Source organism: Chelonus insularis, unplaced genomic scaffold (genome assembly GCF_013357705.1).
Source record: "Chelonus insularis isolate UGA/USDA-ARS -01 unplaced genomic scaffold, ASM1335770v1 contig_326_pilon, whole genome shotgun sequence".
NCBI classification, from domain to species: domain Eukaryota; kingdom Metazoa; phylum Arthropoda; class Insecta; order Hymenoptera; family Braconidae; genus Chelonus; species Chelonus insularis.
The window spans coordinates 542,298-568,311 of record NW_023276496.1 but is presented as its reverse complement, the minus strand read 5'-3'; the positions used below and the strand labels follow the sequence as shown (position 1 = coordinate 568,311).

At 30.3% G+C, this 26,014-nt stretch overlaps 3 protein-coding genes across 11 annotated transcripts in view; all 3 read left to right on the top strand.

Moving 5' to 3' along the window:
- The first annotated feature begins 391 nt into the window (after positions 1–391).
- LOC118066038 (growth arrest-specific protein 2-like) lies at positions 392–14,023 on the top strand. The gene is made up of 8 exons (XM_035081772.1): positions 392–1,044; positions 6,503–6,846; positions 10,530–10,654; positions 10,744–10,885; positions 11,399–11,642; positions 12,130–12,382; positions 12,461–12,586; positions 12,687–14,023. The coding sequence occupies exons 2-8, from the start codon at positions 6,630–6,632 to the stop codon at positions 12,891–12,893; spliced, it is 1,314 nt and encodes a 437-aa protein (XP_034937663.1). The 5' UTR covers positions 392–1,044; positions 6,503–6,629; the 3' UTR covers positions 12,894–14,023.
- A 303-nt stretch (positions 14,024–14,326) lies between these two features.
- On the top strand, positions 14,327–16,954 carry Sep2 (septin 2). Of its 2 annotated transcripts, XM_035081773.1 has the most exons (8): positions 14,327–14,391; positions 14,682–14,769; positions 15,056–15,173; positions 15,297–15,633; positions 15,715–15,826; positions 15,947–16,267; positions 16,368–16,541; positions 16,615–16,785. In XM_035081773.1, the coding sequence occupies exons 2-8, from the start codon at positions 14,740–14,742 to the stop codon at positions 16,783–16,785; spliced, it is 1,263 nt and encodes a 420-aa protein (XP_034937664.1). In that variant the 5' UTR covers positions 14,327–14,391; positions 14,682–14,739. The 2 variants fall into 2 exon arrangements, with proteins under 2 accessions (XP_034937664.1, XP_034937665.1); XM_035081774.1 differs by lacking the exon at positions 14,327–14,391 and having other exon boundaries at positions 14,740–14,769; positions 16,615–16,954.
- A 530-nt stretch (positions 16,955–17,484) lies between these two features.
- Positions 17,485–26,014, top strand: part of rg (rugose) — a 149,371-nt gene continuing 140,841 nt past the window's right edge. For all 8 annotated transcript variants that reach the window (XM_035081839.1, XM_035081836.1, XM_035081834.1 and 5 more), the window contains exon 1: positions 17,485–17,788. In XM_035081839.1, coding sequence (XP_034937730.1) covers positions 17,630–17,788 — 159 coding nt within the window. In that variant the 5' untranslated portion in view covers positions 17,485–17,629. The remainder of the gene's footprint in view (positions 17,789–26,014) is intronic.

Below are 26,014 nucleotides of genomic sequence, written 5' to 3'. Positions count from 1 at the left end.
TTTGTCAGCTAATTAAAATTTTGATTAATGTTAAAACTTTTATTTATTGTCAAAAACTAGTTTTAACATTTAATCTCATTTATCCAATAGATTCTTCAATATTGATTTGATTAGTATTTTATATTTGACAGATTTTATAAAACAATAAATTTCACAAAAACCGTAACTAAACGATTAATGAAGTGAAAAAGTCCAAAATGGACCAAGAAGCTCGGAGGGCGCAGTATTGATTAAAGGAACTCGGAGGGATCGTCTCGTCTCTTCCTCTCCTTTTTTCCTCTCCGAACGCTCAGGATGAATGGTGGGGTCACTGTGGATGGAGATGAGGGTGTAGAGAGGGTGTAGAACGGAAGACACGACAACCATAGTTCAATTCATGATATGTATTCACAATTAAATGTACTTTTCTCAGGGAAGGGTCGACTTTTGCGTTATTATGCAAATAAGGTGTGGTACAGTGAATGATAGCTAAACGACCAGTCGTGCATTTGAATTTGGTGTAGTTTTTAGTAGAAATATCTACGAATATACAAGTAAATATAACCAAGCAAAGGGTATACGTAGTATAGAGAACGCAGAAACAACTGAGTGTTGCCGGTTAGAAGTGCACGTGGTGTCTGTTAAGGAGGGAGGACAAGGGAAGGCATAGCACCGACCATGCCAGAGAGGGAAAGACAGACCGGCAAAAGATACTGGACTGTTGCGTAGTGAAAGAGGATCAGAGCCAAGAGACGCTCTCAGGACAGCTTTGAGAAAGCACGGTGATACGAGCAGTTGCGATTTAGCACGAGTGCACGCGTCGATTGTCGTTTAGTCGTCGTCGCGTGTGGTTCATCAGCTCAGAAAAAAGACAATAAAGGTGTCAGTTGTGATTGAATAACTCGTAAATGTAACACAACCAGTCCACTTCGTTCCATTTTTTTGTATGAGATGTTGGACCAGAAACTTTGTTTTGAAAAACATAAATACAATTTTGGTTTATTTGAAAAAGTTGTTGGTGATTAAGGCCGAGTTTTAGAATTTTAGGAAATGGCAAGACAAAAGGTAATATAAAGTCCGTTTAATTTTGTTATTTAAAAGTAAATATCTCCACGTTAACTAATTTTACTTCATTAGTCTATGTATTTGTTTTTCCAATTTAACTTTTGTATTCGTTCTTTCTAGTTTGTTTGATTTTCATTAGTTTTTGTCTCCAGGTTATAAATTACATATGTAATTATTTAAAGAGATCAAGTGTGCATTAATATTCAGCAGTGAATAAACAAGCAGTTTCTACTGTAATTCAACATGTTCATGTATCTATCTTTTAACACGTATAAAATTGTTCTGTCTAAAGTAAGTCGTTTCATCGTATTTTTATTTATTTAAGAATATTAAATCATTCTATTTAATTTCTCTACGCAATGATTTAGCATATTCTTGTTATGATAATTTCTTAATTAAATTCAAAATAATGATTATGTAAGAAAATTCAAACATTTGTTAAGTGCCATCAACAATAGAGCTTTATCTTATGTCATATTATTTCATAGTTTCATAAATAACAAGAAAGTAAGAGTTATATTAGCTAGTATGCTTTTACCAACACACCATCTATCATATTACTCTTTATAAAAATAGAAAAAAACATCAAAGTTATCTGAGAACAAATGCACTGCTTCAATTCATTATGCGTCAACCGTGAAATTTTTTTTTGTTTTGACTTTCATAGTATAAAATAAAACAAAGAAGTTTAAAATGTTTTGTAGATGTCTAATTTTAATGTTAGAATTTTGTTTCTTTTATCTCCTATAATATATGTAGATACTTTTGAGGTAAAGATTTCAGTCGTAAGTTAACTAGAATGTATACAAAATAGTTAGTGTTTACAAATTTGCACAAGAGGATGAGTTTGAAATTTTTTGCTTCAATAGATTTGTCTAAAGAGGAGAGATGAAAGGAAGTTGAAGAGCATCCCAATATGTACTACTCTACACAATACATAAATCAATACTTATTGAAATACAGAGTAGCTTTTAAGCCTTTTTCCCTTAATAAGCTTTTTTTTTTTTAATCTTATCAGAAACTCAAATGAATTTACAACTGATCGATCTCGCAATCAAAAGAATAACAATAGATAAACTTAACGACCGTACAGCTGTAAATACCTTAACTGTAATAAACTAATTTGTTTATGTAAGTAAACAAAAACCAATTAGCTGAGTTATAAGCTTTTTTCTTTTGTTATCATTCAGGATTACTGAACTGTTAACATGGATAAGTAATTACAGCCAATTCCATTTGATAAATATCATCAAAGAGTAATAGCTTCAGAGATTATATATCTATACTATCTGTAATGGTTGGAGATGGCTACTTTGCTCCCCTTTACTCGAACATTAATGTAATGTACGTTTGCAGTTGTGAAGCTTGCCTCTATGAATGTCCAGAGTTTCTCAATTGTGTACGGCGCGACATAAAGCCATTAAAGAATTTCTAAGGCGTCGGACAATGGCCAACGTTTATTAGATACTTTTTTGTATTATTTATCAAGTTAAAATCTATAAAGTATCTTATCAAGATTGTTTGTAGAGTAATGTTTATCTTATGCCAAACTAAATTATTGTTTTTTCTTTCTATTAAAAAACTAGCTTAAATTGATGGTAATTTTTTTTTATTGGACAATTTAAAGCTTCAAGTTGAACAAATTAAATCTTATCTCAATAAATTGATAAATAAAAGTATTTAATTTATGAAAGAGAGTTTGAAGTATATTAAATTAAACTCGTCATAATTATTATCGAATTGAAGATAAATATTATTTGTAATAACAACAACAAAAAAGATGTTTTTTAATATTAAAATATACTCTCACGTTTACTTACTGCATCTGTATGATTGAAATAACTTCTTCCTGTTAATAGTAGAACACCTTGCGCGTCTCGCGGTCACGCTCCAAAACTGTTTTATTGCTTCAATCTTATTATTTGTAACGGCTCATATTATTTTATTGTAAAAATAAGATTTCCTTTTAATTCATCACTGATTTTATTCATAAAGTTATGGTAATAATACAAAAATATAATTTCATTAAGCGAATCATAACATGAAAAAATAAATTCACCGTAAATTTTAATTATTTTCAAAAGCTATTATGTATGAGGAATTTTTTTTACTGTAAAATAAATAGGCTGACTAGTTGAATTCACATAAAAATCATTGGGTCCATTAGTTTAATGTTGTGAAAATTAACTTCTTTATACTCAACTGTATGGTTCCTTTATGGTCTATGAAAAAGAAGAATACAATTTGCTTTTTATTTTATATTATTTTCCTCACATTAATGAGAGTTGCATATCACAGATGCTTTGTAAGCAGTAGTTTTCAATGGAAGTGATGCTTCTTAATGCATGGGTATACCGTATATGTATTAGTTTGCATGTTATGCGCCTCCGCAACGTGATGATGCAACAGTTCGATGATCGTCCTACACCGTTACAAAAGGTGTCAGATGCTCTGTACTCATGCTGTTTATGTACTTCTATCATCGATTACATTACAAACTGTTCATTACATCTTGAAGCATAACAAAGTAATTAAATTAGCAAACTGGTAGCAAGAAGTCATGACATAAAATCTTAGCTTATTTCTACTTTGGAAAAGTATATCGAACTTTTACAGAAAATATTCTTTCTTTGCAACTTTCCAAAGAGAATAAACGATGAGATTGACTGATGATTCTCACTACCAATTGGAATGAAAGTTTTACATGCAATTTGTTAATTGCTTTTATAATAAAAGGTGAACAACAAATGAATCTTTCAATGGTTAGTTTGGAAATTTTCAGTATTCGAAAAAGCGTTTAATAATAACTTAGTAAGTATAGCAGATAAAATTGTGCCAGACATTCTTCTGTAATAGGCAATTTGTCTTTTCTAATGTTCGAGAGTGCGTTTATTCGAAAGTTGTTGGGCTTCTTCGCCCATCAGGAAACTCAGTGCACTTGGGCATACTTACCATAGATGCGGTCCAGTTATTTTCATGCGTTTCCACACTCAAAGCAGTGCACTAATTTCGTACCCTAATGAATACTTTTACATGTTTTCTTCCTTTTAACGTTCACCCTTTTATCTTTAATTAATACGATATTTAGTAAATATTAAGCAACATCATTTTACTTTGAGTTAGAATAATCTTGAAACACTTGGTTGAATCTTATTGTTGCCTAATCAAGAGGAATTCGAGCGTAATTAGTGACAAGAACAAATTAAATTGGAGAACGTCTATGTTACATAAAGAATCTAAATCATCAACTATTTTGGAATTTATATCAAACTTTCCAAAGAAAGTCTTCAATACTTGAATAATTCAGTGATTGTTAATTTCCAGTTTTCATCGTAAAATGATCACTTCATGATGATTTAGATCATTGACGTAGAAAATGCGTAATATAACCTTTCGATAGTTTGGTCTTATTGATTTTTATGTGGTTTCTAAGGTGACCTGAGTGTCCATGAGATTTTATAATCGATGAACATGATGGGTGATCGATCAGACAGGACCACCTACATGCTCATTTTTAGCAATCTAATTTGTAAAGGGTGAAGGCGATAGCTTTCAATCGGTTAGCTTAATGAAAGATTATTACGCATGGTTTTTTTGTCAAGTGACGATGAAATATAATCAATAATTTTTATTCATTGATGGCAGCTTATTTATAGGCATGTTAATAATAATTCATGAAATCTGTCAGAATTTATCTTCATGATCCTTAACTAGCGGCAGAACTAATTTGCTAATTCAACATGATCAATACTACTAGACAATGATAGTTTCAATAGGTTCTCCTCGTGGGTTTGAAAATATTGAATCTAAATATCAAAGTCAATTAGCTTGATTGATTTAATCATTTTTAAAAAATATCATTTCAAATTTATCTCAGCAGGATATCTTCGAAATTTATCATAAATAGAATATGTAATTGAAGAATAATATTTAATTTTTAGAGCATAATATGAATATACTTCTAATTAATGAATAATAATATATTTTCTCCTTTTATTTCTTTCAACGAGTTTATGTTGTAAATTTTGTTTCTAATTGAAGACAAAACTTGACGTTAAAAATTTTTGATCTTAGCAGTTCATGCACAACTAGTAATTAACGATTTCTTCTGGTTAAACTGTATTATTATGTGTTTGCCAAGTTAATATTTTTCAATTTCACAACAGCATTCCGTGTTTCCATATACATATTTAATAATTGTTCAGAACGATGATGAATATAATAACAGACTGTGGTCTTTCTTACTTTTTTAACATCTTAAGAATTACTTTCATGAGAATGAAATGTGTGAAAAAATTAACATCTTTCAAAATTAGTTAATTATTTGATTATCTCAAATGACACGCCTCATTTTCTAGACTGTCTGTTGATTAAACATCCTGGACACTGTAATTTAGGATGTTTGATCACCATCAAAAAATATCTGATCATGAAGATAATCCTTTGACAAATTATCCTGTGCACACATGAGTCTAGAAAGAGGTTCAACAGTTTCGGTAATAAATGAGCCTTATTAAAGGAAAAAAAAGTATTCAACATTAAATTGACAAATGGGTGGGGACATACTTTGTGCCCCGATGACGAACTTGTCATTTATTGAAATCTGTAATTTTGTCAGAAAGAGACGACAAAATTATGAATTTTAAAAATTGAACTCATTACAATATGTGGACCCAATGGAAAGTTAATAAAATTCATTGAAAAAAATTAATACAGCATCTTTTATCCAAGATATCTTTTTAGTAATATAAATACTCTTTACTTGGAATAATGTAGTGATAAAAATATATTTAATAAAAATGAATATTTTAATATAAGATAAATAAACAAATAGAGGTGACCTACGAATTCTCCAGGGTGATCAGGTGATCTGTGTCAATTCTCACGTAAGTATCACCCACTCAAACGCATATCACGTAAACACCAACATAAGGTATGGCCTTCGTCCCATGATAGAAACATTCCCACGCTTAAACTCTGCCTTTAGCTAGTATATATATATATGTATATTGTATATACATATGTGTTATGCTGCAGGCAAAAATCCCGAGTGACATTATACAGAACATTCAGCATTGCTTCGTGCACGAGCTCCACAACAACGTGAGTGTAACGGGGTAGCGCCCACGTATACATAAGCTTGTATGCTTCACTCATCCGGTTCCAGTGATGATGGAGAACTCTCGACTTCTACGACACATTTTATCCGACATCATGACTCTATTCGGCCCATTTACTCTCAATCATGATGCTTAAATAAGACTTTAGTTTTTTTGAAGGCACACTTGTTTTATCATTATTTTTATTGCTAATTACAACAACTTTTATTGTAATATCATGGCAACAACTGTTGAAATCAAAAACAATAATTACTCTATTGTCATAATTTAGCTGAATACGTTTTATTAATGCTTGGAATTTATTTAACTTGCTAACTTATTTTATTTGTATTTTTTAGACTTGCAGAATTTTTTGGTACTCCTGCTTCACACTACAACTGGGTAATCGTTAGAATTATAACAAGATCCAATTGACCGCATTGAAATAAGGAAGAAGCAATTTGGAGTAAAACAAGAAGAAGAACCATGTCATTCTCTAATCGATTCCCTCCCAGCCAACATACAAGATATAGAAGCAGTTGGGGTCCATCATCCGTATCAGCTTTTACTCGTGCCGACATACCAAGACCTTCACCTGAAGAAGAAGAATTTGAATTTTATCATGAACGTATTCACTCCGCCCAGAGTCGTCAGCTGATCCCGCTTCAGGAGGATTTAGCCGATTGGATCAACAAGACGATAAGTGAGCGAGCATGACTACTGTATACATATGTAGTCCCTAGTCATACATCATATTTTACTGCCGGATCGTCAGCAGTAAGTTTCACACGCGATTCACGATTTTCGTACTGCCCGGTCAAATTGTTTCTAATTTATGAGGAAAGATTTATTCTAATCAAGCAAAGTTTCGACCAGGTAGAATCGCGTTTGAAAATCGACTTAATCAAGCTGTTTTCTCATTGCCATTTGCATTTAATATTAGATTAGATATCAAACACATGTGTTCGGTTCTGATATCAAGATATTTTTGCATTCATAAGTCTTTCATAAGTTCTCAAATTAGATTAATTATAAGTTTCAGACTATTTTTTAAGCATCTAATTGGAAATTCTTTTTTCATCTTTTCATGAATTAAGTTGAATAGAAAATTAAAAATGCTAAAGTTTCCTTTGTTTCAATAATCTTTCATGATATCTTGCATAAATTATTAATAGAAATGTGCAAAAATATTAATAAAAACATTATCATTGGCTGCATGAAAGGTTTTCTCTTATGCAGAACACCATCTGGCTCAATGTGGGTGGGAAAAAATTCTTTTACACAGCATTTACTCCGATTTCCTCATATTTCAAGCATGCCAGTATGTCTGGTACCACATCCGACATGAAAAATGTATCCAAAAACTTGACATGCAACGATGCATTGAGTAATTTTTAATGAAACTTGGAGAATTTTTAAGCAATAAGGCTGAATAAGATATCGTGCCAGTTGCATATGAATTTGAAAAAATGGTAATTCGAACTCTTTTAGTTTATTATGGACAAATGCAGTTTTATAGTAGATAAAATTTCTTTCACGTTATTGAGTTACTTACGAAAGACTATTGTACAAGTTCTAGAATAATAAACGTAATAATGAAACACAATATATAAATGATTGAAGTCTGGATCAAATCAATTTTTAAGGTATTGAATTATATTTTGATAAATAATAAAAAGATAATACTAGTATAATTTTTCATGCATAGAGCTTGATCAAGATCCAATTGTCGAGGATATTGCGCGATACCTGAGTAGGTTATTTTATTGATGTTGTCTTGAAAAAAATATTGGTGTAGAGTTTATGCACGAGAAGCAAAAATAACTTTTAAGGGAATGACGAGGCAAATAAATACGACATGGGTGTGACCTCAATGTTTTTAGCCACTGAGTTACGACATGATAAAAATTCAACTCTTTAAAATTGCAGAATTGACCGTCTACCATTCGTGAGTCTCTTACTTAATCATTTACTTATCAAGGTGAACTGGATGCGCCGATTGGATTTTTCAGACCTCCGATAGATATCGACTGTTCATTTATTTAGCACTGTCGCTATTGCACACTTTTGCCGTCATTACATTAAGTAATTTGTTTTAGAAAAATACTAGATCAAGAATAGAAAGTAAATTGACTTTATTCACTTTAGATTCTCATCATTGTTGAACTAAACTCTTAGCTTTAGTCAATGACATTCATGCGACTCCACCTTTGTCGAGTGTTCAGATCCGATAGAGTGATAGTATCTCGAAAGGGCCAAAAGAAAAAGAAAAACTTGAACATTGCTACTGATTGTGCTTCCTGGGTCACAATCTCATTACACGTTCTATGATCGTGAGAAATTCGATTTGTGATCATTATCTCAGCCCTAGAACTCTCACAATCGTGTTCTACATTGTCTATGCATCGATTACTAATTTCTTTTTTATTTTATGCCTCAGTAAGAGTTGAATTTTCTCATACCCTATTGATACCTTACTTAACAGTATCAATCTAAATTACCAGAAAAATCTATTTCATCAAAACAATTTTTTACTCCTTTCAAATAAAATTTTAGCTCTTTTAGCATTCTAGACTAACGACGTATTCGTAAATATTCATGAGAATTTTCAATGTTGCAATTGTAAGACAAAGAAGCCTATCTAGCAAATAAAGGATTCATAAGGTTTCACTCTTGTTCGTTCTGGACATTGGAAGATATTTCTATTTATTAACGCTGAAAATTTAAAAAAATATCAATGAAATTTTTGTAAAAAATTGGAAAACTGAAGATGTTGATGAAAAATCGAATAAACATGAATAAATACGGAAATCCTACGCTCCTTCCGTCTTCACCATCACCACAACTGTCGCCGGTTGCACCGACTCTGACTCACCGGATGTCAGCCGGCCCACCCCGCACTTCCTTCACTCACCGTCACGTCCCTCCGTGACTCCTGATGTCACATTACGCACAATAGAGTTAACTTGGCACGCCAGCGCCTAAAAAACCTCGACCCTTTGGCAAATTGTCAGCTTAAAATATCAAATATGTCATGGATTATTGATTGAGCGTGACACATACAATCCTTCATGCTTAATGATTTTTTCAATATTTATCTCAAGACTAATGACATGTGAAATAAATTAAATCACATGTATCTTAGAGTAACATATCCTTGGAGCTTTTGAAAGCAAGAGTGAATTCGCATTTGGGTCATGGAGGACGATGTGATACAAGTTTGAATTTGTGGGGAAGAACTTGAGTTGAAATAAAAAAGAAAGAGCAGAGGAAGCTATTCCTTCCCATTGACTCCTTGACGACGCATTACTTGAAGATTTATGGGACACCCGTAGAGATCTCATCCCACGTCTCTATAATCATGCGCATAGTCAGAATCCTCGACGCTGATCGATTGTAGACGTCTTCTCGTAAATGCCTCACGTGTGCCTTGTCTACAAATAAGACGGCTCGCCTATTCCATCGTGTTCTCGGTTTTTTGCTAATACCACAGAACTCTTCAACAAACTGCTTGCGATATCATTTTCTGATGACATCGAAGAAAAAAAAACCTAAGATACAATTTTTTTTGTGTAAAAAAATGCCACAAATATTTCAATGATAAAAAATCAAGTTAATAGCTGTCTTGATTTACGTGATCTGTTGTGAAGCATTGAAAGTCATAATAAAGGATAAGATTATGGATGTGCTACCTTGATGTTCCGGGTGACCGAGATATCACCAGTACGTTTCTATCCTGAACAAACTCGTTCATTTCTATTACTATATCTGATAGAAGTTGCATCCTGTGAGATCTATTCTAATCTACAAAACATACAACATTATACCGTTAATCGCAAAGTTTCAACAGGCTCTTAACATCGTTGGAGGTCTCTTTGATGCTTTGTACATGGGGAAGATATAAAATGAGTGCATGCAATTCGCATTACATGTCCTTTGTTACATATAATCAAGAAGCTTCTGAAAGACTTCCATACAATCGGTCTTCTTAAAAGTATTTTGCATACATATGTCTTATTTATGTGTATAATATTCCATCACTTTTTTATTTTGCTGTAAATATATTCCATCAACTTTTTATGATATTCTTCAGACGTGATGACTCGATGTTCTAGAGACTCTCATTTTTTTGGCTCCTTTGGATACAGGTTTGCAACCCCATTGTTGGCGTGTTGCCGTGCCAAGTCACGAGCAGACTTAGCTTGCACACAATATCTTTCATAATTATCATTCGTTTCTGTTTCATTCTATTGCTATATTCAAATCGATATTTTTTAAATAATAGTAACAATCATTTTTATGTTGATTTAAAAAAAAATATCAAATAGAAAGATTTTGTTTAATTTTGAGAAAATACAATTTCTAATATCTATTTTTGATTTTCAGATGTCGATCACATTACTGGAGAAAATTTTTTCGACATTTTAGATAATGGAGTTATAGTTTGCAGACTGGCTCGAGTAATACAAGAAAAAGCTCGAACTGCAGTTGATTCTGGACGAGTGAAAGGGGTAATGTAATGAGTTAATGTGAATTTAAATTTTTAATTAATTCAATAACCCAAAAGTTCGTAAAATTTAATTAAAGTCTCTTAATTTAGCCTGCACCAGTGATTCGTGGACGTTGCTGGGAAAATGCAGCACGACGGAGTTTTTTTTCACGAGATAATATTGCGAACTTCATTCAATTCTGTCGACGGTTGGGAGTTCATGAAAATTTACTCTTCGAAAGCGATGATCTAGGTATGTTTTCAATTAGTTGTTTAATGTTGAGTTATAAAGATATAAATTACATGAAATATAAAAGAAAAATAACCCAGTGAATAATTAATCATCTAAATGACTTATAAAAAATTTTTGAATAAATATTTATGATAAAATGAAAAAAAAGGGGATTTTATATGGAACTAGAACTATGATAACTAGAAATTGAATATAGCAGATACTTTGCTCCAGTCTTTTTATTCGTGATTGAGTTCAAATGTTATTGAGTGTAATTTCTGAACTGTGAGACAGACTCATGTCCAAATACATAATGATCACAACACGAGGGCATCTCACTCAACTTTCTTCGTGGTAGAATTACTGAAAAGTTCAACGTCACGTAGACTGGGCGTGTAGTGGAATAAAACTTGATAAAAAATAATGAATAATGAATCTAATTAACCTAAAAAAAAGTATGAGCGGATTTTAAATTAAGTCATCAAGTATTTTAATTGAATATATTTAATTAATTCTATGACACTTTTTGAATAGTTCTTCATGGACAACCACGGAATGTGGTTTTGTGTCTGTTGGAGGTAGCTCGATTAGCATCCAAATATTCATTGGAACCCCCGGGATTAGTTCAACTAGAACGAGAGATTGCAGAAGAGGAGAGAGATTTGCATTGCATGTCTGATAGTGGAATATCACACAGCAGTTTAGTCTCTTGGCAATTCCAACCACCATCGCCTGTCTCTTCATTGAAACCTCAAGTTGAGAAAATCAAACATAGCAGGTGAACTTTGTTACCAAAATCACAAATTATTAAAAGCATGAAATATTATGATTATTACTTACTAAAAATAAAATTCCACTTCAGTTTCAATGTCAAAACTTTTTTAACCATTAAAATACATAAAGGGTGTTGTCAAACGATAATTTAGATGAAGAAATGCATAAGAATTCGGTTGAAATTTGATCATTTTTGAATTTAAATTTAAAATTTGTTGAATTTTTGTACGCTCTCCTATAGAGTAATAGGGACAAAGCTTTACTTTTAGGTATTTTTTCTTTAATGTCCGAGAGATTAATCGAGTTAATAAAACTTACTTAAAGTAATATATTACCATGAAAAAGAATAATATGACTAAACGATAATACAACTTCAAGTAGGAGTGGCTGACGACTGTGACTTGCAGTCTTCCTTAGCCGTGTTAATACCGGATATACTGATACAATTATTATACGACCCAGGCTTTGTTACAATAAATCTTGAATTATAGTTCAGCATCAGAAGTCACGTCTGCTACACTATGGCTAGATCCGTCACCAACCACACCTCACGAGTCCGAAATGCGTCGATCTGTGAGCGACAATGGACCGACTGGAAGTGATGGTGTGCCAAGTGATACTACTGAAGATGATTGGTCTCGAGGAAGTGCTGAAGATCCTGATGAACTTCCTAGTCCCTCAAGTTCTCCATCACCAGCTGAGCCACCAGAGCATGTTGGACCAGTTACAGAGCTTGATAGGAAGGTGAATATTATTTTTTATTATTTCTCAATGGAAACTTAATTGGATTACTTTTACATAAATCTTTTATAAATTTCTCAGGTACGGCGAGCTGCTGAAGCTCTTCAAAGACTTTGTCAGTGTTCATCGGAGAAATGTTCAAAGTTGAAAGTACGCAAAGTCGGTGAGGGACGCTATCATATTGCTGGCCGCAATGTCTTCATCAGGGTAAAAACATCTCAACATTACATTTTATATTCCAAGTGACACCTCTCACGACTCTTAATAAAACTGTTCGCTAATGATGTTTTTTCTTGGGTGTTTTTAGCTTCTGAAAGGAAGACACATGATGGTAAGGGTTGGCGGCGGGTGGGATACTTTAGAACACTTCTTGTCAAGACATGACCCCTGTCAGGTGAGGGTCCTCAGCCGAGAAAGTACACCACCACCTCACAGCAATGGAAAGCATGGCAATTTTCTACACATTCGAGCCAAATATCGCAGTCCACCTTCAGAATCCATTTCTCAACGCTAAATTCTACAAGTGCACAGTGCCTATAATCCCACTTACGAGAATTACCTAGAATCAAAATTTGTTAGAAATTAATTCTAAAAGATTCATGCTCACATTCTCGTACAGCATTTTTACACGTCCATTTTCACTTAGCCTCAATCACTGCCTACTATCTAATAATATTTATATATTCGTACGATATATACATATATTTGAATCAAGCAGATGGCACTGTTATAATTGATATTCACCGTAATGCTATTTTTCATACCACTTTTGATAAAAATTAATTAATATCAAGGTAGCATATATACCATTATTAAAATAGTCATGATGGTAGTAGTGAGAAATCAATCATTGTTCGACGAGTAAGAAAAAATTTTCACTTGATAGCAATATTATAATAACAATTTTTCAATAACATTCATGTGTCTTAATCATCATTCAATATCAATCGTTCTATATTTTTACGATCAGCACCTTAAAAATTAAAAGCATGATGATAAATTATCAGCCAAGTTGAATATTATTCAGGAATAATATTTAACCTCATTTCTAAGGATAAGAAGTTCTGTATTATCATACATTGTATGATGGTAATTAGAAATATGCATAATCATTAAACAATTAATACATGTATCTTCCTTAGTATGTATGTAGATCATCGCTTGGTATTGTTAATGACAATTGTCTAATCTATCTTTTGTACTTTTATATAAATCATTAGATTAGCCTTTTTGGATATACAAAAGTACATACTTATTCAAATTTCAGAAGTGCAAGAATAGAATGAATAAGGAAAAACCGAAACGGAGGAATTTACGACGAGTTATGTCAGCACGTTGAGAATACCACATTGTAATTAAAATTTTTTACGTTAAAAATTTATTAATGATTTAATAATTAGTATTTTTCAGTGATTTAGCCATTAAATTATTAATAATTCTATAACTTATTTCATTGCTTTGAAGTAAACTTGCAATAATGTATGAATATTTATGTGGATAGAAAAAGTTTTAGGAGTGCTATGTTAATATTTAATAAGTTATCATTATCTTGTATATTGCACTTTATTAATAAAAAAAATTGTCGTTTTAATTATAAGTGAAAAATATTGCTTTATAGTAATTAATAGTTTTACTTTTATAATCAAATTCTAATTTAAAATATGCAATAATTTAATACTCAATTGTTATTTTTCATTGAATTATTTTTAATAAAATGTTCAATGTTCATACAAAGGCCTGAGTATTTTTTTACTCCAACTATTTTATTGTCATTATCCCAATCTATGTCAAATCGATAATTAAGTTTGAAATTAATTGTCGATTCAGTAAACTTTAGGTTTATGTACTGGAACGTGAACAACTAGTACCAGCATATGCACATATAAGACTATGTATACTTAGGGAGGGAGATTTATGTATTGTTAGTAAGTTAACTGTTTAAATCTATAGTAGGAGAGCTTGACTTCAAACAAGCCAAAAACGCCTCTATTATTTTTATCCATATATAATTGGTATAAATAAATAGTTCAGTAATTAATTTTAATTCAGATTATAATTAACTTTATAAGCTTTTTTTTTTTAGTTTAATAGATTTATTTTTTTTTTATTCATTTTTTACATAATTTTTAGTATTTGCAATCTAAATAGGCATGAAATTTTTTTGGGTATTTTCTATCATAAATTATAGTTTTGAGTATAATAACATTCAATGATTTTAATTTTAGCCAGAAAACTTACCGTTTTTTTGAAATCAATTGCTTATTAATATTTTACAATATTAACGATTTAAATTTGACAACAGGAGATTCCAAGCATTTTTTAGATCATCCTTCGCGTTGCCATATTGACTCTGTTACAAGATGGCGGCTGTGGAAGTTGAGCGTGCTAAGGTTAGTAAATAAATTTTCTAAATAAATAATTGTTATGCTTCAAAAAAATATGCTTAGTTATCATATATTTAAGAATAAAAAATTTGTTCAGTGATTTATTTACTAGTAACAAAATCGTTGGAACTTATGTAGAAGTATATTGTTTAAATACCTAAAAAAACCTTCATGAGCTCTCAACTATAGTAATTGGTAAAAACTATGTCAAGTTGCATGAATCATTTTCCTGTAGTTATCGATACTTTATATCTGTAAGTTATTTTTATAAATTATTATGAAATTATTACAGTTAGAATCAACCTTAAGGAATTTAAAACTTTTTGGACACGTTGGTTTTGATAGTCTTCCTGATCAATTAGTGAACAAATCTGTGCAGAATGGATTTGTCTTTAATATTCTTTGCATTGGTAAGTACTGATATTATATCATTAAAGTACTTTTATTTAACAACTTTTAATCACTTTTGAAAGTTTTCACTATTTTGTACGTATTATTTCGTGCAAAGATTTTAAAACGAATTTTTTTCAAAGGTGAAACTGGCCTTGGAAAGTCGACGCTTATGGATTCGTTATTCAACACTAATTTCGAATCGAATCCAAGTCCTCATAATTTACCCGCTGTAAAATTAAAGGCTCATACATATGAGTTACAAGAGAGTAGTGTTAGACTGAAATTAACAATCGTAGACACTGTTGGATATGGTGATCAAATTAACAAAGAAGATAGCTTCAAAGCTGTTGTTGATTACATAGATGCACAATTTGAAGCTTATCTTCAAGAAGAGCTCAAAATTAAACGATCTCTTTCTACTTATCATGATAGCAGAATTCATGTCTGCTTATATTTCATTTGTCCAACTGGTCATGGGTAAGTTTTAATGTCCAAAAACAGTGTATTCAATTGATAATAATTTATCAATAGAAACTAAATTGATAATTAATTTTTTAGCCTAAAATCAATTGATCTTGTGTGTATGAAGAAACTCGATACCAAAGTCAACATTATTCCTATTATAGCCAAAGCTGATACAATATCAAAGACTGAATTACAAAAATTTAAGGTGCATAATATATCTTGTACATTGTATTCCTAATCAAATGGCTGATTGAGAGTTATTATAATGTTATCTTCAGAATTGTGAGGTGTTAGCTGCATAATAAACACAAAATTTTTGTTTCAGAGTAAAATCATGTCGGAACTACAAAATAATGGAGTTCATATTTATCAATTTCCAACTGATGATGAAAGTGTAGCTGACATGAATACATCAATGAATGCACACGTACCATTTGCAGTAGTCGGAAGTATTGATTTTGTTCGTGTAGGGAACAAAATGATGCGTTCCCGTCAATATCCATGGGGAACTGTTCAAGTCGAGAATGAATCGCATTGTGATTTTGTTAAATTACGTGAAATGCTCATCAGAACTAACATGGAAGATATGCATGAGAAGACCCATTGTCGCCACTATGAATTATATCGCAAAAAACGATTAGAACAGGTAAATAGTATTTTTTTTCATTTTCTATGTAATTTACTTTTAGTTCTTATTTAATAAATAGTGTATTTATCCGTAAATGATATTTGATTTGTTCGGGTAGATGGGATTCAGTGATGTTGACAGTGAGAATAAACCTATAAGCTTCCAGCAAACTTTCGAATCAATGAGAACCGCTCATTTACAAGAACTTCAACAAAAAGAAGATGAAATGCGACAAATGTTTGTTGCCAGAGTTAAAGAAACAGAAGCAGAATTGAAGGAAGCAGAGAAAGAGGTAAATGAGTTTTCAAATTAAAATTTTTGTTGTTTAACTATTCGGTTATATTTGAAAATTAATTTTTTTCAAGCTTCACAATAAATTTGATAAGTTGAAAAAAGACCACATGGAGGAAAAAAAGAAACTAGAAGAAAACCGTAAGAAACTCGAAGACGATATTTTAGAGTTTAATAGAAGAAAAGCCCAAATTTCTCAACAATCTCATCATACATTAACTCTTGGAAAAAGTAAAAAGAAGTAATCGGAATCGCGGGACATGAATTTTCTTCCACATTATGAGTTATTATAATTCAGTATTTATGATTATGACTTTTCATTTATATAACTTCTTTTTAAGTATTAGTGTAGTACTTTAGTACATTATAATCAATATATAAGAAATTTATATATTTAATATATTTTTCATTGACCAATACTTGCATTTTATTTAACTTTCATTTTAATAATTTGTACTCTGATTATGTTATGTGTAACTTTTTAATACAATTTCACAATGTACTTACCAAATAAAATATAAATTTGTAATATCTCTATCTCTTTGCACTATATTAAAAATGCAATAAATTTTAATTCGTATCATCTTTTTTTTTAATTTATCATACAAAAAAATTTAACGATTTATGAAGAATAAAAAAATCGAGGATCAAAATGATATGCTAACAAACTGTCAATCTATATTGAAAATATTAAAATGTCAGATTATTCGCTAATTCGGAAAGATTGATGAGTTCATAAATTACATTGAAAGTTCTTGGAAGTGTATGTATATTGTATCTAATATTGATAACGTCTATTTAATTTTGATAAGAAGCATGTTGATACATCTGATGCATATTCAAAAAAATTCTAATGGTCGCCACACGACTAGATGGTGTCGCTCACATCAGTCTGCTATTCTAGGGATTTTCAGTTAGTTGCTCTGGCAGAACTCTCACAACAGTGTCCACTTTCTAACATGGCAGATGAATTTGTGTTGTATTATCATGTGACGGAGAAAATCTCCGAATAGTGACGGACGTTTAGTGCATTAAAATATAATAGTTTTTCGTGCGTGTTTTGACATTCGCAAAAAAGTGTTTGTCACAATGGCGGACATGAAAAGTCCACCTTTTAGTGATATTAAGAGACCAGAGGAAGTAGTGGCGATGGCGATGAACGACAGCCTCAAATTCGCCGTGTTGATTGGACTTATTGAAGTTGGACAGGTGTCTAATCGGGAAGTCGTCAACACCGTTCTTCACCTGGTGAGTTTATTTATTATTATGTATTTTTTTATAAATATATTCTCGCGATTTTCAGTTCTTAAATTTTTTGGAGCCCAAGAAGGCCCGCGTGTTTTAGTCAAAGTTAGCTGTCAAATGTCGCGGGAGATCGGTTAAAAATACCCGGAAATATCATTAAAAATTATCATTTCATTTGATTATATAATAAATAAGACGACAAACTTTGTCAGTCGTTTTCCGATTAATTTATAAACGTTTTTCTGACGACAAATTCATTTTTAATGACATTATTAACAATTTTGTTGCTCAATACTTGTAAAGTGAAAGTTTCAATTGATTTTCTTTCGTTTCTTCTATTTAATGTGGTGACCATAATCGTAATATTTAGTGAAACATGTGCCGGGTATAAACTCTTAATCGTCGACATGCATGTCCCTCTGACTGATCCTGTTTGGCGACTCACCACGCCTCACCCGTTCCGCAAGGTCTCCTCTCTCTTTTACCGAATATATCCTCCCCTTCTCGCGTGACTTCCACCCACGATGTTGTTTTTTCATCTCTTTTCTACGCTGTCTCATTTTACACTTGTCATATTTTTTTATGTCTTTTCACCCTCTTACCATCCATTTCACGATTTTCCAACGGTTGTTCTTTCTGTTACATTTCTTGTTTTATCATTTTTCTCTTCACAAGTTAAATGAAATTTATGACTTATGTTGCTATATGATAACGAATTTCGCACTGCAGGCCCATTCTATCGATTGTATTCTTATTAATTGACGTCATAAATATTCTTGGAAAAGTTTAGGAAAATACTGTTTTTCAAATTAAGAATTATTATTCTGTTTTTATGACGAAATTTTTTTTTATTTTCTTTCGACTTTGCTGGAAAATTACTAAGATAATGGTATTTAGATAGAGATAAATTTCAGTTTCATTTTAATGTCGGAAAGATTGGTATCAGTACTCAAATATTTTCGAACTTTTTTACTCAAAAAAAAAAAAAAATTGCGAACATCAATAGTAAAGGTTATTTCTATACTGATAGTGGTAAATAACTATTGCATATTTTTTTATAAAAAAACATTGTAATTTTTGTCTTTATTTTAATATTTAAAAAATGCGAATATTTGTATGTAGAAAAATTTTCGTCCGGTTTCTTGCTGAGTAGGGAATCCGTAGAGACGTGTTCCCATTGATGTCGATATGTTTTTCCTTCTGTTCACATCGCGAAAATAGTCTTGTTAAATGCAAAACACGTGAAGTCGCTTAATCTTGTAAGTTTATATTCTTTTCCTTTTTGTAAACTTTTTTTTTTTGCCATGAACAACGTTTTGCTGAAAATATTATGGTTATAATTCTATTGAATGAAACTTATGTTATTCTATTTTCCAATAAATAATCATTATTTAAATAAAACCATTATTTATCCAACAATTTTTGGTTTATTATATGACCTTAATGCTTAGTTGAGCGTGATCACATCATGCTTTGCATAATTTGTGTCTACTCATTGACGTGGCGAGAGCTGAGATATTGGCAATCCAGATGAGACATAGCAGATTTCGCTTTTGGAAGAGTCATGTCTCTTGAGCTTTTGACAACTATCTGAAGATAATAACTATACATTGCATATTACTATTAATAAATTTAATCTTCTTCTTACACAAATATAAGGTGTTAATTAACTTTTGATTAATCGTTTAAAGTTATTAGAAAAATTTTCTTCATATTTCTTTAATAATACGATTAGATATAACATGCCCTTATTCATTTTTAATTTTAAGAATTCATTTCTTAACGATTGCTTGATATTGTTTTCTTTACAAAAGGTTTAACAATTATGCCAAAACAATTACTAGGTTTAGCAATATGTGAAGTGTTTTGGTCTGGAAAGTTATGAAATTTTGCAAAAAAAAGTAATCAAAGGTTAAAATGTTACTTTCCCACTTGAAATTAATTAATGAAAGTACTCTAAAAAAGATCCACTTGACTGAAAATGTTTCAACTTCGTTTTTGGGTAGAGTCAAACTTCCAGACAATTACAGAAGTTTTTAATAAAAAAAAACTATCTGAAGCTAAGCTATTATATTATTAGAAGTCTTGATATATAATTCGATCGTCTCATCGTTATCCCACAACGGACAATTTCATCTTAAATCTTGTTTGTAACTAACGTTCTGCGTTAATAGAGTTAGTCACAGTTATTCAAACTCTCCAGCGCATCGTCAGTCGAATCGTTTTGCTTTCCACTGAAACAACCACTTTGAACGTTATTGTCTCTCATTCCGTGTAAGCGAGAACAATTGCGACTGTTTCCTCTTTTTAGAACAAAAAATATACCACCGATGTTGTCCGACTCAGTTGACTTTGTACTTTTTTATTTAATTCTTTATTATTTTCAAACACAAAAGATAAAATAATAAATGATAAGTATGATATTTTTTTGTCAATGTTTTTTAATTGCTTTTAATGCTTTCAAAAAAAAATTACTGCAAATTTTTCTTCTCAGCTTGTGGACTATTATTGCTATATTTTAGCATCTTCATACTGTTATCAGAAGTAAAATAAAAAATTGATTGATTAATTATTAGCGGAATAGAGTACGATAACTGGTCGATTGCGCAATGATACCAAGCTACCTATAGATATAGAATACGTTCGACACCGACACACCTTAACACTCATAATTGTTCGACAGAATGAGGCAATTCGAGTCATGATAGGATAGCATACTATGATATTAGATTGTTATTTGCAGCTTAACGATAATGTAGTTATCATAAAGACGTTATATATTTTTTTTTCCTCAACAATATCATCAATGATATAGGGTTTTTCTTTTTGGAGTAAACTAACAAAAACCTATTTTATTGTGCTCCAAAAAAAAAAATTTCAGTTCTCGAGTGTTTATTCAACTTGAATGTATTTTTTATTTGCATAGTTTTAACGAGAGAAAAAAAAATTAAAATGTATAAGAGCAATAAAAATAAGTGAAAAAAAAATTCAATTTGTGGGTTGAGAATTGTAGGCTAAAAATAGCCTGAGTTAAATGCTTTAATTTTATCCCGTGATAAAATTAAGTTTCTGTTTCTCTAGCCAATAAAAAAAAATTTCAGTATCATGTAGAACATAGGTATGCAATTTATGAATATTTTCAAGAGAATATGTTTGAAGAGAACTTGCCTTGTCTGAGGATACATTTATGTTAGCCAACCGAAATGCTTATGTGGTCTCGAACTTATGTAGACAAGTCAAATTTAACCTTAGGGTAAAATAAATTTTCCTGATTATTCATATACTCTGTTTTGAGTATGATGAAAACAATATCAATGACGTTGCCCATCCCAACTATAATGAATGCTAAAATATATTAATATTCATTAATTTAAAACCATTTTTATTTGTTAAAAAATAATTATAAGTTTCCTATTTTTTAAGATTTTTTTTCTTTGTTACAAATAAAACCAATATTAATGTTAATTAAAAATTCATATTTTTAATGAATTCATGTTTATTGCAATTAAAAGTTTATTGTGAAATATTTTTGATAAAAAAGGCATATATTTTTTTTTTATTCAAAACTTTTTAAAGTTGGATTAACCGCAAATTTCTCTACCTTTATCTATTTTATTCGTAGATATAAAAAAAACTTAGAGACTGAACATCCGCTCAGCTAGTGTAAACGCGCACTAATCCGATTGACAAATTCGAAGATACGTTTTCATTGAAAAAAAAAATTCTTATTTTTTATTCGCTCCCTATTCTATTTTTTCTATTTTATTTTATCTCATATACCATCTTCGTAATATGTGACAGTACTTTTTTTCTCTCAGTCCTTGCTCGACCGTACATTTTTTTACAACGAGATTACTAGAGGGATTTTAGTGAATCCCATCGTTTATTCTTTTTTGTTTTCGTTTAAAAATGTTCAAACTTGCAAGTGTGTAGAGCCGTCGACTATAACGTGTATCTTATGGATGTCATTGTTTATCTATTACATTGTTACCAACTTTTTTAAAATGAAAACACAATTTTTTTTATTCTTTTTTGATTCAAGTCCTGGGGGATTTTTTTTTTTAATTATAGAACAATTACAGAAATAGAACGTTTATGAAATACGAATATTATGTCCGTTTGTAATGGGTTTATTTTTTTAGAATTAATAACACGAAAAATTTGAAAATAAATTCCCATTACTTTAGTTACGATTTTTGGTAGAATTTAAATATTACACAATAGGAATAAAAGTTTATGAATAATTTACTAGATATCAAAAAAGAATTGAGTGAATAACGGCCTTTTTGAAATTGAAGTTGAAACAGGATATTACAAAAAACTTCATTTATTTCAAAAGTTTGAATCAAAAATTTATTGGGGGAAGGTGAGGTAAAGTGAAATAATAAGAGAAAAAGTAAATCAAAAATTTATTCATTATAATAACAAATGTTAACAATTTTTAATGCATTAATAAATTGAAATATTGATACATTTTACCCTCCCTTCCCCTACATAAAATAACATATGCAATTCTAAAAATATATCAAAAATATTGTATTTATCGACTACATTTGTTTGAAGTTTTCACGTTACAGACGAGATAATGTTTTTGTAGTAATAACTTCCTATTGTTAAATTACAACTTTTTATTAGAGTAGTAATTTTTATTAGCTAGTGCTTCAATGTAATTTAAAACTCGTGTTCTCTACTTATCAACAAAAAGTAAAATAAACTCAAACATAATGAAATAAAAGAAAAATCAAGGTTGAAAATAAATAGATGGGAAGAATATTTAAGTAAAAATTAACTTTCAATTTTAGATGACCCGAGTATCTTGCAGGATAATAAAATGTTTCCTTCTGTTTTGTAAAATATCCTCTCTTGTAGGACAAATTTCACTATCTCTCAGGGTATATTTTTACTCAATTCCTCTATCCGTGCAATACTACATTTTTTATCAAAACTTTTAAATTCCAACATTGGTAGCATCGATAAAATTTGAATAATATATTGATTTTCAGCCATGCAAAAATGAATATATTAATCTTCCTTCCATTATTCACTTGGAACAATAATATACGTTTATCTAGATAATTATCGTGCATAAATAAATAGAAGGTTGATAATCGAAAATTAATGAATTATTCGACAGATTTTTTTTAGTCTTATTTTAATACAATACACACTTATACATTTTAATTAAATGCTCTCGTAGATCAGTGAATTGTCACTAATTAATTAGATCGTTCATTCGATTTCATTTGTGGGTTCAAAATAATTGGTAAACTGATGTAGGTTTCGTAATAAAAGAACATTTTAATTTTCTTGCTCATCTCATTTGGTTTAATTCTACTAAAAATGATAGATAATTAACTTCCAATACAATTTAATATTTTTCGTAATTAATAAAATTCAATTGTCTTTTTATTGTCACAAATGAAAATAAGTATTTGTTTGAATAAACTCTGTTATTATTAAAATCAATGAAACATTGAATTTCAATAAACTCGTAAAAAAATGGTTTTTGAACCAAAAAGACTTTTTTAACTGAATAGCATTCTTCTTTCAACTGTTACAATTGGCCCTTGTTTCCATTTGTGTTGACCCCAGTTCAAATAGTGGTCATTCACATATTTACATAGTACAGATAATGACATATTAGGTACATAAAATGATCAATATATCATTCGATAAATTATATGCATTTTTTAAATTCTTTATTCCGACACTCTAACAATTTCTCGTTCGATTTATCGCTAGGTCACACGGGGTATTTTCGGCAATTTATGCCATTCATCTCGTTTCCAAAGCATCAGAGAGTCTACGCGTCGAACTGTTGTTGAGTAACTTGTGTGAGTCCACATGCACCTGTGCACTTGGCAATTTAGACACGTATAGCGATATACGTTCGATAGAGTAAATAGACACATGAATAGACAGGACATTGACGGTAATAGATATAGATGTCCTAATATGTTTGTATTTGTCCCGCGTATCTGATTTGAATATCATTAATAAAGCTACAGTATACCCATTATGTCTAGTGTCGTTTAATTTATTAATTTAATTAGCTAAATAAATTCCGTGTTCTTTGTTCTTTTACCTCAATTGAAAAATCACCAGTGAGGAAACCAATAAATAGCTACATGATCTAGTTACTTAAGGTCAGGAAATAAAAGGAGAGATAAAGATTTCAAAACTAAGGTATCGACTCTCAGAAAATTTCGCGTCCACCAATTGACATCTCCTTCTTTTCAAAGTTTCTCTGTTCTTTTTTCTATTTGAGCCTCATATTACACTGGAAATGAGTTTTCTTCGTGCATCTGTAGAATTCCCTAGTCTCTTGAAAAACTTTTCATTTTAACTCTTCTTCACAAAACCTAAGTTGTTCGTTTATTACGTGCTTTAATTTATCTCACATACGGGTGCTTCGTATTGATTATGAATTTAAAAAAAAAAATGAATTTATTAAGTAGTTTTCAGTGACATTGAATATCTATTAAAAAAATATTTAATATTAAAAATTTTTATTCAAGAGAAACATTTTTAATTTCATTCTATTGAACAAAAAAATTTTTAATGAGAATTAATATGACTTTCATCACAGTTAAAAAAAAATTATTTGCATTCACTATTACATATTTTGAAAATTTTTATGTCATTCAAATATGTATTCTTTATTTTTATTTATTTTTCTTCTACAAATGTCATTAACATCACATGACATAAACAAGAGAGAAATATTGTCGAGTTTATTTCCAATATTTATTTTTATTTGGATACTAGTTCAGATATTAACAGAATATTTTATTCAAATAATGTATTTAATATTTATTTTATTTTGACTTTAATATTATCTACTTGAAAAAAAAGTGTTGGAGAAAATGTTGTCATTATTTTACAGATAGAAAAATAACTTTAGAAATTGGTGAAAAAAACTGAGATACATCTCGTATTCGTCCAGTAAATCCTCGTACCCGCCTCTAGATAAGCGAAGAAACAGGCGGAGCATGAGATTTAAATGCCAGTTAAACTCAGATCCTTGCTGTGGAATGCTTTGCCTCTGAAAAGAGTGAGGGTCTCTGAGGGAGAATTTGCACTGAGTACTCCGTTAGGGTTTCACAGGAAAGTGGAATACGCATCATCTTCTCCGTACCAGTTTCTAATTGGTCGAAGTATACTTACAGCCTTTAGATGGTTAGAAAAATATATTTTAACGCCAATGCCAGCGTTGAAATAATTCTCAATTAAACTACTTTTAATTTAAATGGTTTAACTATAATCCTTCTTTAATGGACAAGGGATGTTTTTATTTTTTATTCTGAAATATCAATTTAAAAAAAAAATTGTTTGAATTCACAGATTAAAAAATTTTTCAATTTAGCTGACTTGTAAATATTTTCTATAGTCGTTTTCAGGTTGTAACAAATATACAGCTGTACATACAATAAAAAAATGAAAATTTATACTTCTAGTTTTTATTTTTATCAAAAAAATATATTAAGTTTTAGATAAATTTTATTGCTGGTAAAAGGACATTTCACTTGACAATAAAAAAAGTAGATGAATTGAAAATGGTTATGTTTTATCATAAATTTATTCGAAATGTGTGTAATCTAAAATACTCTGACCTGGCTACAACAGAATGTTGTATTTTATGTATACGTCATTTAAACATGCAGACTTTATTTTGTTTTTTCGAGTCTATAAAAATCCAATACTCCATATAAAGTATCATAGGCTAAATTTAGTATAAAACCAGCAGAAAGTACTCTTTGAGATAGTGGTATAGAATGAATATATTACCTATATTTGCCTGCAGAATTCTTTTTTACGTATTCAAATACTTGTAACAGATACTTGCACTATCTAATACTATGATAGCTTTTGTATTCAACAACCCTTTCAGTATATATAATATAAAAAAAAGAAATGGGAATGTTAGCCATAAAAAAAAGGTTCATACACTCAGGAATTTTTCGCATATTCTTTAATTTAATTAAATGAATGAAAACACCATCATCAACTATACAAAATCCAATACTACTGAAAAATGTTACTGTTACCTTAGTTTACTTTTAATTTTATTAAATTGTTTTATAACTTCAAATTAAAGTAATTACAAAAAATATAAAAAATACCTTTCAATTCATTTTAACGATGGGAAATTTTGGAGTTTGTGACAGATGCTCTTATCGAGGAACCAAAATTATCGGGGTGATTTTATCGGGGTTGAGTCTGGGGAAC

Bases quoted from the DNA above. Each gene is read 5' to 3' on its own strand.
- Sep2 (XM_035081774.1), top strand. From the start codon at position 14,740: ATGGCGGCTGTGGAAGTTGAGCGTGCTAAG. The intron at 14,770-15,055 runs GTTAGTAAATAA...AAATTATTACAG, and splicing joins TGGAAGTTGAGCGTGCTAAG to TTAGAATCAACCTTAAGGAA. The intron at 16,268-16,367 runs GTAAATAGTATT...TTGTTCGGGTAG, and splicing joins GCAAAAAACGATTAGAACAG to ATGGGATTCAGTGATGTTGA.
- LOC118066038 (XM_035081772.1), top strand. From the start codon at position 6,630: ATGTCATTCTCTAATCGATTCCCTCCCAGCCAACATACAAGATATAGA. The intron at 12,383-12,460 runs GTGAATATTATT...TAAATTTCTCAG, and splicing joins TTACAGAGCTTGATAGGAAG to GTACGGCGAGCTGCTGAAGC. The intron at 12,587-12,686 runs GTAAAAACATCT...GGGTGTTTTTAG, and splicing joins GCCGCAATGTCTTCATCAGG to CTTCTGAAAGGAAGACACAT.